This window comes from Thyridium curvatum (assembly GCF_004353045.1).
Source record: "Thyridium curvatum strain D216 chromosome Unknown NODE_53_length_294859_cov_82.703090, whole genome shotgun sequence".
Classification (NCBI taxonomy): Eukaryota; Fungi; Ascomycota; class Sordariomycetes; order Thyridiales; family Thyridiaceae; genus Thyridium; species Thyridium curvatum.
The window spans coordinates 8,773-21,401 of record NW_022156808.1 but is presented as its reverse complement, the minus strand read 5'-3'; the positions used below and the strand labels follow the sequence as shown (position 1 = coordinate 21,401).

At 54.9% G+C, this 12,629-nt stretch overlaps 3 protein-coding genes across 3 annotated transcripts; 2 read left to right on the top strand and 1 right to left on the bottom strand.

The window, feature by feature from the left end:
* Positions 1–10: 10 nt before the first annotated feature.
* Positions 11–1,481, top strand: E0L32_008182 (uncharacterized protein; the record flags this gene model as incomplete). The annotated part of the gene is made up of 2 exons (XM_031143007.1): positions 11–89; positions 142–1,481. The coding sequence occupies 2 exons, from the start codon at positions 11–13 to the stop codon at positions 1,479–1,481; spliced, it is 1,419 nt and encodes a 472-aa protein (XP_030992504.1).
* Positions 1,482–1,681: 200 nt separating this feature from the next.
* E0L32_008181 (uncharacterized protein) lies at positions 1,682–3,519 on the bottom strand (the record flags this gene model as incomplete). Its single annotated transcript, XM_031143006.1, has 3 exons — positions 1,682–1,843; positions 1,938–3,401; positions 3,457–3,519. The coding sequence occupies 3 exons, from the start codon at positions 3,517–3,519 to the stop codon at positions 1,682–1,684; spliced, it is 1,689 nt and encodes a 562-aa protein (XP_030992503.1).
* Positions 3,520–4,532: 1,013 nt separating this feature from the next.
* Positions 4,533–7,150, top strand: E0L32_008180 (uncharacterized protein; the record flags this gene model as incomplete). Its single annotated transcript, XM_031143005.1, has 7 exons — positions 4,533–5,282; positions 5,347–5,598; positions 5,675–5,859; positions 5,918–5,955; positions 6,280–6,437; positions 6,525–6,715; positions 6,904–7,150. The coding sequence occupies 7 exons, from the start codon at positions 4,533–4,535 to the stop codon at positions 7,148–7,150; spliced, it is 1,821 nt and encodes a 606-aa protein (XP_030992502.1).
* Positions 7,151–12,629: the final 5,479 nt, after the last annotated feature.

Genomic DNA, 12,629 nt, shown 5'->3' with positions numbered 1-12,629 from the left:
TACACCCAAGATGGCAGTCCGCCAGGACTCTGACAACCTTGCCTGGGACCGAAGTGATGAGCTCTGGGAGGAGAAGCGGAACCAAATCCGTTTGAAATCGACAACTCAGAAAGTCGTGGCTTTAGCTGAGCGAATGTTCAGAGAACCCGTGTTTCTTTGTTCCACCTATACTGGTCGGTGGCTTCAATGTGCTATACCCTTTCCGCGTCGAGAGCTCTTCTGCTGCGTTCCCCGTCCTTGCTCGGCTGCCTTGCCGCACCGAAGCGCTCTTCCACGAAGAGAAAATACTTGCAGAAGCTGCGACCGTGGCATATGTTGGCCAGCATACCCAACTCCCGGTTCCAGATATGCATCACTACGGCATTGACCCCGACGTCGGGCCCTACATGATTATTCAGGACCTTGGCACCCGACGGGACATGTCTGATTGTCTCCAAATGCCGGGCCAAGACCCTGACGAGTCGCCCATCTTGGACCCCAACATATCCGACAGTACCCTCAGGAGCATACACAGTCAAATGGCATGGTGTCTATTACAACTCGCTCAGCCAACTTTTCCTCGCATCGGGTCCCTTGCCAATACAAGCTCAGGAGTCAGTGTAATGGGACGACCAATCAGCCTCAATATGAGCAACATGGTTCAACTTTCCAATATCCCCCAATCGGTTTTCCCAGCAAAGGCCACCACATACGAAACTGCGGATGACTGGTATAAGGCATTAGCTGATATGCAAATGGCAACATTGCTTTTCCAGCATAATGATATTGTTTCATCAGAGGATGACTGCAGAACAAAGTATGTGGCCCGGCAACTATTTCGCAGACTGGCAAAACAAGGTCGCCTATCGACGTTTGGGTTTTCCGGCTCCAAGACTGCTGGTGCGACGTTGCCGGCGCCTGATGGCTCGAGCTCGTTCCGACTCTGGCCTGATGACTTTAGACCGGCCAATGTTCTTGTTCATGACGAGCGGATTGCTGGAATTATCGACTGGGAGTTCACCTATGCGGGACCAACACAGTTTGTTCTGGACCCCCCTTGGTGGCTCCTTATTGAAGTGCCCGAGATGTGGGAGAATGGTATTGACGACTGGGCAAGCGTCTATGAAAGACGGCTAGAAACTTGGCTTCTAGAGATGGAAAGAGCCGAGAAAGATATGAGACCTGGCTCTCTACTACTCTCTGCATACATGCGGGAGAGCTGGAAAACAGGCCGGTTCTGGCTGAACTACGCTGCCAGGAAGAGCTGGGCATTTGACACTGTGTACTGGAAATATCTGGATGAAAAGTTCTTTGGCAAGCGGGAGTGTGATGGACCTCCAGAGAAACTGTGGAAGTCGAGAGTACATCTCTTAAATGCACAGGAACAGAGAGCGATGGAGCCGCTGGTACAAATCAAGATGGAGGAATCGAAGAAACGGGTCCTGGTAGACTGGGGGGCTGCAGAGGCAAGGCAGCACCTGTCATCCTTTCTGTTCGATTAAAGGACACGATGATGATGTAGTGTCTTCCTAAGCTAGACGACCCTTGATACCAGCGAGTAGCGATCCAGAGCGACGGAAATTCAGAAGTCTGAAATGGGACAGCGAATACCAGACGTCATTTGACAATGGCAATTGCAATTCAACAGTCCAGATGCGCTCAAAATAGTGAGAATATTAAGGCTCTAGGACCGCATGCAGGTTTATCTCTTCCTCTTCTTTTCCTCTCGCGAATACCACATCCCGTGGGATAGGAGCAAGTATTTGCTGAAAAAGTCTTCTGCAAAGTCGTCAAACTTTCGATACTCGGCCCCGAGACGATACGCTGCCGCGATGCCACTCACGCACGCCAGCTCGTGCATGTTCTAGTGATGAAAGAGGGAGTCAGTCAACAAAACATCGACAAAGAAGGGAGCATTTTGGCAGTCACCACGACATCATGATGATCTCGTTACGTACCACCAGAGTCCACGACCCGGCAAAGATGGTCTTGTTCCGGCCGTTGAGGAACATCATCCCCGGCACGACGCGCAGGTAGTGCTGCCACCGGTGGCCCAGCTGGTGCCACCACTTGCGCTGGATGACCTTGTCCTCGTCGATCTGGTCCCACGTCCACAGCTCCTCGTTGCGCTTGTCGAGGAAGATGCTCTGGTAGACGTGCTCGTAGCCCGGGGCCTTGTCGCCGTCGCCGTCGTCCCGTCCCCCCGTGGTGGTGGTGGTGGTGGTGGTGGTGGTGGTCGTCGTCGTCGCCGCCTTGAGCTGGTGCTGGTAGTTGCTGCAGTCGAACGACATCTCGATCTTGCGCGGGTCCCGGCCGTAGCTCTTGGTGTAGTACATGGGGCGGAACCCCGCCGGCCGCTCCGGGTCGTCGCCGCGCGCGAAGGCGACCTGCTCCTTCTGGCTCGCGGACTTGGGGTCGGCGCACAGCGACGGGTCGAAGGCCGTCTCGTAGTGCCGCCTGAAGTAGGCCGCGTCGTGGTGCGTGACGGTCACGTCGTCGTAGAACTTGGCGCCGCCGAGGACGAACCTCTCGCGGGCCGTGGCGGTGCGGCCGAGCAGGCGGAGGGCGTCGTCGGCGAGGGTGCACAGGACCATCTCGTCGAAGGTCTCGGTCGTGGCGGAAGCGGCGGTGGGCTTGCCCTCGTCGTCGACGGGCTGGGTCTCGAGGACGACGCCCTTCTTGCTGCTGCGCGACACGACCCTCGCCACGGCGGTCCTGAGGCGGATGTCGACGCCCTGCGAGGCGAGGTCCTTCCGCCAGTCGTCGTAGAAGGCGCCCAGCTTGCCGAAGGTGACCATCTTGGGCAGGTTGGGGAGGAGCGTCTCCGCGTCGTAGTCCCACAGCTTCATGTTGGGGTCGTCAAAGAGGCGCTCGACGATGGCGCTCGGGACGTTGGCCGTCTGGTTGCCGGTGCCGAGGAAGAGGGCGATGAGCGGGTAGACCATCTTGTCGCCAAAGTTGCGGGAGAAGAAGAGCAGGCGGAGCATGACGCGGATGGGCACGAGGCCCAGGACGGGCATCGTCCAGCGCACGAGCTTCAGGAAGAAGCCGAACTTCTTGATGTCGCCCGAGAAGCGCTCGACGAGCTTGCTGGGGAAGCAGTTGGTCCAGAACCCGTCCTGGCCCTTGCCGAACGAGACCTGGAGCTCTACCTCCTCGGGGTCGTGGCCGTACTTGTGGAAGTAGTGGAAGGTGTGTTTGAATATCTTTGGTAGCCGTGTTAGTAGTGCAAGATATGTTTTGTTTCGCCATGGTTGCTTCATTACCGGCGAGCCTCCCTGAACGCCATTGTTCATCCAGCTGGCGCCAAACTTGCTCTCGTCCAGAGAGATGGAAGTGGCTTGGCCTCCCGCCACCGAGCTCCTCTCCAGCACTGTGACCTTGAACTTGTCCGGATGCTGTGCCAATGTGGCCGCGCATGACTGAACCATGATTAGCATCGTCGTGTCTTGCAATGTCCGAATCGATCTTACGAACCATGCCAGCGGCGCCTGCGCCTACTATCACGACATGCTTGCGCTTGTCGTGGCCCGACGTCATTTTGGTATGAGAGATGTCTTGAGTGAAGCGAAGACCGCTATAGAGGGAGAGCTGTGATTGTACGGTAGCCGTTCTGGATCTGGACAGACTTCAGGGACAGTCTCTAGAAGCTGACTACAATGAACACGTTCTTGTGTGTTTCATACGGGAATGTCAAATTTTGGGAAGGGTTTTGTATATCGCTTCTTCACTAAGTTAACGACAGGGAGGAACATAAGCATCATGCAAACGAACCTGAAGTAGGTTCTTTCACATACGACGAAATAAGGTTGAGTGCCTGGTCTCATTATTCAGTCTTTCTAGGACGTCATTGACTTAGGGCCACGCGAGTATGAAGCTACTACCAGAAGTCTTGCCGCAACTGATAATAACAGGATACACAAATTCATATAAATCTAACCCTTGTCCTTAGGTATGAGGGTCATTGGGGCGGGTAAACCTAAGCCTGAGGGCCTGTGACCAGGAAGGACACTGATGTTAACACTTGAGTCCTCAAAAGGGGCTGCGATGCAGATAGGAAGTGGTGAGTCTGGTCATCGGACACTAAGAATTAGATCGACATGTCCTGGATGTGAGCTTGCAAGTGTAAATTTGGAGTATAGTACGCATGGCTGGATTATATTGGGATCCATTCCAGATGAGTAGGATACTCATTTTGTCTCCTGGATGAGATAGACATCGTGGTCTAGAGAGACCTCTTGGATTGGTCGTACAAGATGTGGTTTGTCTTGGGTTGGGCATCTCAGATGCGGTAGTGACGGCATTTAAACTTAGTGGTCCGCTACAGGGATGTTTGGCGCGCCTACGTAACCAAAAGTGTCAGGGGTCAGTGCACTTCAGGCTGCCGCCGGGCCACTAAACGCGTCTATCACCTTTGACAACGCGTCTATTTACACTTTGACCAGCGATCACCATCTTAAACCTACCTGTCTCAAACCGTACCGTTTTCTCGCCGCATTCCAACAAGGATCCCTTGAGACGCACCCCAGGTCACGCTAATGTGAAGCGTGGAGATGGATTCAGATCAGTTTCTGGAGATGAACGGAGGGGACGATGAGGATGAGGCTCTCAGGCGAGCCATCGCCCTCTCCATGCAAGGTGCAGCAGATTCAGAGGTTGCGGCTCCAGAACAGGCCAAGGATGGCCAAGGCTACATCGACCTCACGTCGTCGCCGCCCACCGAGCCAGTCCGGGTGCAGAAGAAAGAGGAAACCACCGCACCACCTGCGGCCTCGTCGATGATGGGCCTTGACCGGAAACGCATGGAAGAGGAACGGCTGGCCCGGCTTCAGAAGCGCAAGGCTGCAGATTCCTCCGTCGCGGACGCAGCTCCGCAGCCGCCTGCAAAGCGGCCGGCCCCATCTGGGGACCGGGCCCACGATAGAGTTTACCGCCCTTCCCTCTCCGAAACAACAAATAAGGCTGAAGCCGCACGCACGTCCAGAGAGCCGCCTGAGACACATCGTCTTGATGATCAACGGGAACGCCCCGAAACTCAAAAGAGCAGACCTTCTATCGCAATAGCTACGGCAAAATCAGGGGATGAAGCGCTGCCATTTCCCCAGGGGATCGTCAAGAAGACATGGGCTTACGGCGTTCCTCGGAACGGGGATGATATCAAAATCGAGGAAGTGCTACGGGCCAAGGATCTGGAGCTCGCAGTCCTCAGTTCTTTCCAGTGGGACGAAGAGTGGCTCATGTCAAAGTTGAACATGCGAAAGACCAAGCTGGTCCTGGTCGCGTATGCTGGTGATGATAATCAGGTTTGTGGCATCACTCATCCCTCCCTCCTCTTTTCTGGACTAGCAAAGTCTGGACAACACTCAGCTGAACTCTGTACGCCCCTCCACCCTTCAGCTTGAGACTGCTGGTCACTCCCCGACTGACCTCCATCTTCAGAAGGCGGAGATGCGAGCCAATGTCCCGTCTAGTATCCGATTCTGCTTCCCACCCATGCACGGCGGCACCTGCATGCACTCGAAGCTCCAGCTTCTGAAGTACCCTACTTACCTGCGCGTCGTCGTGCCCACAGGGAATCTTGTTCCCTACGACTGGGGCGAGACTGGCGTGATGGAGAACGTAAGGGCCGGACCTATCTCGATGTCTTGGATTCCCCGCAGGCTAGAACGCTCGCTGACTTTTGGACTTTGGCCAGATGGTCTTCATCATCGATCTCCCACGTATCAAGGATGCCGATAAGCGAAACGGCGATCATCTGACGCCCTTTGGTGAAGAGCTAGCCTACTTCCTCAACGCTCAGGGATTGGACGAGAGTCTTGTCCATAGCCTTCGCAACTATGACTTTAGCGAGACGAAGCGTTACGGCTTCGTCCACACCATGTAAGACATGGACACCCCCGATCAGCATATGATGCGGTTGTTCTGACGCTCACTACAGCGCGGGGTCGCATTACGACGGTGCTTGGCAGCGAACAGGTGAGTTCCTTGAACCTTCCTGTTCGGTTCGGCGTTGGCGAGGCTCTGATCTGATGTCTGACCAAGGGTATTGTGGGCTGGGCCGCACGGTCAACACCCTCGGTCTGCAGACAAGCGGTCCCGTTTCGATCGACTTCATTGTGGGTGTGATATGATGATCCCGAGGATCAGAGTTGCGATTGGCTGACAGCAACGGCCGTAGTGCTCGTCGGTTGGGTCCCTCAAGATGGACCTCTTGACGGCCTTGTACAATGCTTGTCAAGGTACCCCCAAGTCCCCGCACATCGCTCCAGTACATGTTCTGACCGAGCCTGTTCTCCCTAGGCGATTCGGGCATGGCCGAGTACCAGTCCAGAACGAACAAGTCGAAAAAGGCCAAGAGTACCACGTCGTCAGACGACAGGCCAAGTCTTGTCAAGAGCCGGATGCGAATCTATTTCCCATCACTTAGCACGGTGGAGAACAGCCGCGGAGGCAAAGGTGTAGGTCGCTTACAGCCCCCCTAGCTCTTTCCTGCGATATTACGAAGTACTACGACGTCGTGCTATGGGGCTGAACAAAACCGACAGGCTGCAGGTACCATTCACTTCCAGTCCAAGTGGTGGAACGCGCCGACCTTTCCTCGCGAGGTACTGCGGGATCTCGAGAACGTCAGGAAGGGCCTCTTGATGCATAGCAAGATCATGTTCGTCCGGCCAGAGTCGAAGCCTGAGGCATCCTGGGTCTACGTGGGCAGTGCCAACATGTCAGAAAGCGCCTGGTGAGTGCGGCCCGAGCATTGCTTCGAGGGATCCATGCCTTTCACATCGTTTTGCCTGTGGCTTAAGAGCCGCTGGTCTCGCTACCTACCTGAGTTTTGTGGCTTCTCCTTCGCTGGCAAAGTCTGTGGAATGGAAGACTCGATATGTGGAGATTGCAAAGGAAGCCGTCGCTAACTACCTGCTTTAGGGGCCGCCTGGTCAAGGAGCAAGGATCGGGCAGACCAAAGCTGAACTGTCGCAATTGGGAATGCGGAGTTCTGCTCCCCACGACGGCCTCTAATTCGTCGTCGCTGGCCAATGCCTCGGTTCCGGACGAGGGGGCCTCGATGCTGGATATCTTTCGAGAGGTGGTGCCCATTCCAGTGAAGCTTCCCGGAACGGCGTATCAAGAGGACGGCGGAAGACGGCCCTGGTTTTCCCATGACTGGCAATGACGATTCCTATTGCGATAGGTAGCTTATCCACTCGCGGTTTTGGCCTAGGGACGCGATTCAACTGAGACAAAGTGTGGCGCCTTGTGTCGGCCTGTTGCCTTTTGAACGGGGCAGATGTGTCTTTTGGCAGCGGCGAAGCGCCTCTCTGTCCAGCCAAAATGGGGATTCACAAACGCTTTATCTCATGTTTAGTATTTTCGTGGCTGATGATGGAAGCGAAGAAGCAGGGGTGATTACTCGTGAGGGTAGGCGGCGACGATGGACTTTCTTGCAAAGGCTTGGCAGGGACTTTTAGCTGGGAGTGGCTGGCTCTGCCTCAGCTCACCAGCTCAGGGACTCGATTCAGGCACAGTTTGCCAGTGGAGAAACCTCGCGGGAGAACTGGAGATGTCCCACTTGAGGGTCTTCTACCACAGAGGTACACTACCTAGGTACTCACCACCACAACCACCACCGAGGCCTTCAGTGGTCATCGAAATAGGTAGGAACAAGCAGCAATAATGGGTCTTGCGAGGAGGGAGGCAAATCCGGCTTGCTCCGGCGATCATTGCGGGGGAAACTTGGGACGGGGCTGCTGTCATCCGAGTTTAGCAGCAGAACGGCCAGACGGCTAAGCCGACTAGATCAAGACTACCGCCCAAGAGAAAAAACCTGCCTCACTACTTGTACACCGAGGCTGCTAAATGCCTAGCGTGACCATCATGAGCCAGAACAACGATGAAAGAGAACCATGGTCGTTTAAGGGAGCGTTTGGCAAAACCTGATGACGGGATGACCACAATCATCATCTCAGATCAGATCGATGCGGGTCCGCTCGATGCAGGTAAGGTATGGGGATTTCCTATTCTTGGAGTTTTGTTTGCATGAGATGGCGCTTGGCACGAGGCTCGAACGGACTGGCCGCATGTAACAAGGCGGCAAGCCCATCCCAAGCCAAGGCCTGCCTAGTGAGGGCCATGTAACCTGCTCGACTGGAGTCGCAGAGCCGCCATCTCCCCTCCCCCCTAGCAGGTAGCCTTGCGAGGCAAATCGAAACCCGTACTACTAACAACTCCCGTATACTATGTTAGGTAAGGTTATGGGCCGAATTCCTCGAACCCGGATACGCCGTTTGGTGGCCCACATCGAACATCATGAAGGACGAAAGCAAAGTTCTCTTTACGTTTGTCGGGTACCCTACCTACCTACCTATGATCTGAAGACGACCCGGGGGGGCAGGCAGAGACAAGGAGAGCCAAGAGCGACAAGAAGCCCGTTGTCCCTTTCGTAGTGGGCAGTTGGGGGAGTTGAGTGATCTGACATGTGGGCAGGTGTGAACGATCAACGGCCGCCCGCTTGACTCGGCGAATGTCTCTGGCTCTCCCGTCCTCCGCCCCTTGGGGCAATCCCGGAAAGGGTACCCCAACTCATGCATGATACAGGCCGAGGAGACAGAGAGAAGGGTTTCCCAGCGCAGGTGCGAAAAGGCATGCCGCATAGCTCCTGTGCAAATATAGTACCTAGATGTGCCCTCCGATAGAGTCGTCTCTCATGTCCATGTGCATCGAGAGACGTTAACGACGGACGGAGGACTGGCCTGCCTGTTTCAGGGGTGTGATGTCGAAATTGCCTGTTCCTGTTGCGAGAAATGCATAGCATACCTAGGAGTGCGGTCTCCACGAGCCGCAAAACAACACCATGCAAAGGAGCGGTTGAAAGCGATTGGATCGACATGAGGAAAAAAAAGAGTCGTCATTGCCCAGCCGACAGCTGGAATGCCACCGTTTTCCCCATCTGTTCGGGAAAAGAATTGAATGTACTGCAGGTACCAGCGGGTGGGGTTACGGGTCTTGACTAAGTACACCAGGTACCTTCCGTCGTTCTTTGTAGGGTCTGGTCCGTGCTGAGTGTACGAGCCCCACATCACCCCCCCAAGACATTTCCCCAATTTTTCCGTTTCTGTTTCTCAGGGCTAGGCTAGGTAGGTACTTGTAGGTAGGTCTTGGCAACCGCAACTACAAACCGTTCGTCCCAGGCGCCAGCATATCACTTTTCGCGTTTTCCCAGACGGTATCCTGGACACGGGCTGCCCCCCGGGCGATGATGTGCTGGTTGACGAGGGGGGGGCCGCAACAGCTCTGCATCCTGCATCATGCCACAAGGGGCTTGTCTACGGTAAAACCAACCGCCCAAGACACGGCCGGGATCCTCGTCCACCTTGTCAGGGGTCGGAACATGCAGGAATGCAGCGCGCAATATGACTAGGTAGGAGTGTCTGTGGATGGATGGATGGATCATCATATCGTGAGGCGCACGGCACAGAGGTTCCAGATTCTGCCACTCCATGTTTCTTCTGGCGCAAACGCCACAAAATACGTGTCCATCCTGCCCGCTCTTGTTGCCCTGCACGGGGCCAGCGCCGTTTCGATTCTCTTTTTGTCCCCCCGTTGGAAGACAGGCATGTGAAGCCCGGGGGTTTCCAGACCTGATACCGTTGCTAGGCTTACGGCACGCATCAGGTTCTAGACCTTTTCGCTCCCTGCCGTTGGTTCGATTCATCGGCTCTGCATCCTCTGTCCTCGATTGGCCAGGAATTGGTCCATTCGGGTGTGTACTCTCCTTCGTTGTCTATTATTATGATGTGCTAAATGATGTTCCAAGTAGGCAGGCGGATCCGCATTCTGCAGTAGGTACCTAACTAGCTGCTTGTAGATAGCCAATGCATTATCGCTGGCCAGGTGCTATACCAAGTACGTCGTCATCTGCAGGCGCGGTAGTTTCCTGCATTTAGGTCGTGTCCGTGCCAGCCTTACGACCCTGTTCACATTGGCGACATAAAGGGACAAGAAGGAGGCAGGTGTCGTGGTGTCGTGGTATCGTGGTATCGTGGTATCGTGGGCATGGTAGGGGTCTGGTAGCTTAATCCGCTGTTGCAGCTGAGACCCAATCAGCGCACAGCATCAAGCATAATTCGCTTGGCGATCACGGAATTTGCCATGTGGTGCCTGCAACGCTGCAAATTTGGGTACCACCTTGCGAACCTCAACCGTTGAGATCACAATCCATTTTCATAAAGGGACTGGGGCTCAAAATCATGTTTTTCATTGCGCCTGCAGCTACCTAATTTGACAGACTGCATGTGATCGAAGTCATTTGTAACTTGTTGAAGTAGTTAATAACACATATTGGCCCGCTTTGACGCCTTTTTGTCCTCTATCATAGGCTCACGATGGTTCGTTGATCTCCTGCAACTCTGGCAAGTGCATCTCCGGAGACTGGACGGACGGACAGACAAGTTAGCCCGGTTGTAGATTGAACACCCTCGAACACCCTCGCAGGAAGGATTCGCGACAGCGAAGTGCCGAACCACCCCAGCACCCGAACTTTCCGCGATCGTCAACCTGGATGAGGCAAACCCCGGCCATCCAAGGTGACACTCGGACCCGGCTGGCGAACGCAAGGGGCCCGCTGGTTAAAAGAGGCGGCTCAACACCTACTCCGTCCCTACCTCTGTGCGCGCGTCGCGCACTGCCCTCTGGCCTCGCGCACTGCCTGCCACAGCGCCTAGGGTCCCCTTCAGAATCCTTTTACATGCAGTGCAACTCGTGGCTTGTCTCGATTTTGTTGCGCTCTAATCTCGAAAAGTACCTGAGGTAATAAGACAATGTTCCCCGGAAAGATCCTGAAACCGACCGCCTCTCTTAACCCTGCTGCGGCTACAGGAGAAGACCCAAGATCCTCCTTTCGGCGGGCTCCTTGCAGCCTTCACCAGAGAGATATTTGCGCATTAGGCGCACACTACCTACACGCTCCCTACCTTGGGATCCCTTGATCTGTGGCGGGAAAGCCGTCGCGGGAGATCCAAGGCAGAACATGCGTGATGACTAGGCCATGACGTGAGGCATCGAGAGCTCAATCGGATCATAGTCAGCAAACCAGCTAAAATCGTCCGCGGGCTCGAAAACTAGCGGCCTCAGTCAGATCAAGCGTCCCGTTCGTTCGTTGGATTCTATTTCGATATCTCTCTATTCTTTTCTCTCCCTTGCTCCTTTCCTGTCCTCATCGTGGCGAGGGGAGTGGTTGTGGTGGTGGTGGTGGTGGTGGTGGTGGTGGTGTAAAGCGGGCACTGCACCCGAGGCGGGGCATGGGGAAAAAGAGGTGAAGCTAGCGAACGGACATGGCAACACCTTTTTCACATCATATCCTGCATGCTGCATCCCTTCATGCTGAGCCACTGCCTCCAGTCGCGATGCTGCACCGTCCCGGGGCTTCTATCTATCAACCAATCCGTTGTTTCCGCCATCAAATGCGGAAAGCAAACCTAGCTGTTCGTTTTAGATGCGTTGCTGCATGGGCTGTGATGGGCATGGGCATGGGCATGAGCATGGATGCCTGGCTTTTCTTTCTCCCGCCCACGGAACGCAGTGGGGTCATTTTTTGGACGATCCCAGCCCTACCTACCCCAGACAAGAGAGATGGGCAGACGAGACGTTTGAAAGACGCTCGGCAATTCCCTCAAAGGGCCCAGACCCAGCAAGTCCCTGCATAGCGCACCCCCTGTGATCATTCCCTCCTCTGCTACCCATTTCTCATGATCGCCGACTCCTCGCAGAACAATGCTCTCCGGGTTACATTGGGATCGTGATCCCCGCTCCGGCAGTGGTTGGTAGCGCTGCAGACTAGGAGCAAAGAAATGGTTGATATCAAGAGTTGTTTGGTTGGCGATCGCAGGCGGTCGCTCGACTAGTCCGGGGCAGGTCTAGTTCGGGCCTGTGTCGCTCATGCAAGAGAGTGGAGGTGCGGTGTGAGGCATCCGGCCTGGTGATTCGACGGTTGGGCCTGTATTTTTTCTCCGAATCTCAGATTCGAGAGTAGCGACTGGCGATCGACTGGCGCATCATACCTTGGCCGTAGGCCGTATGTCGTGTCCTGCCATGTGTGGTCCTGGAGAAAGCAAGTGCAGTCGATCTGGCGCCGCATTCAAACAGTCAGCAGGGCGCAACTGCGAAGCAAGCGGAGGTGAGAATCCAGGCTCGAGGCCACACTCCTGCGGTCCCCAGAGGCATTGATTGATTGCACTTCTCTTCTTATCTCCACAACAAGAATGGGGTCCTTTTGCGAGGATTGGCATTCTACGAATCACATTTTATCCCATACTGGATGAAACTGGATTGTCTCTTTCTGTTTTATTAGCTTGCAGCGCTGAACTTCCGGGGCGCCGGGAGAGTCCATCCACGTACAGGGATTCCATCAACTCGATTTCGTCCCAAGGCGCCCATTTGGTTCCTCTGGCCGCACGCAGAGAGGAAAAAAAAAAGCAATGGGTTACCTACCTGCCTATGCATCGACTCCGAACGTGTGGTGTCGAGACGAGCCAGACTCTTCTGCAAGCCTTGGACTAGGGGTCCCTACGCGGTCCTGCAAGAAACATCATCAACTACCAGGTACAGCCCTGCCATCACTGCGATCGACAGCATTACGGTGAGCAACTCAAGCAGAG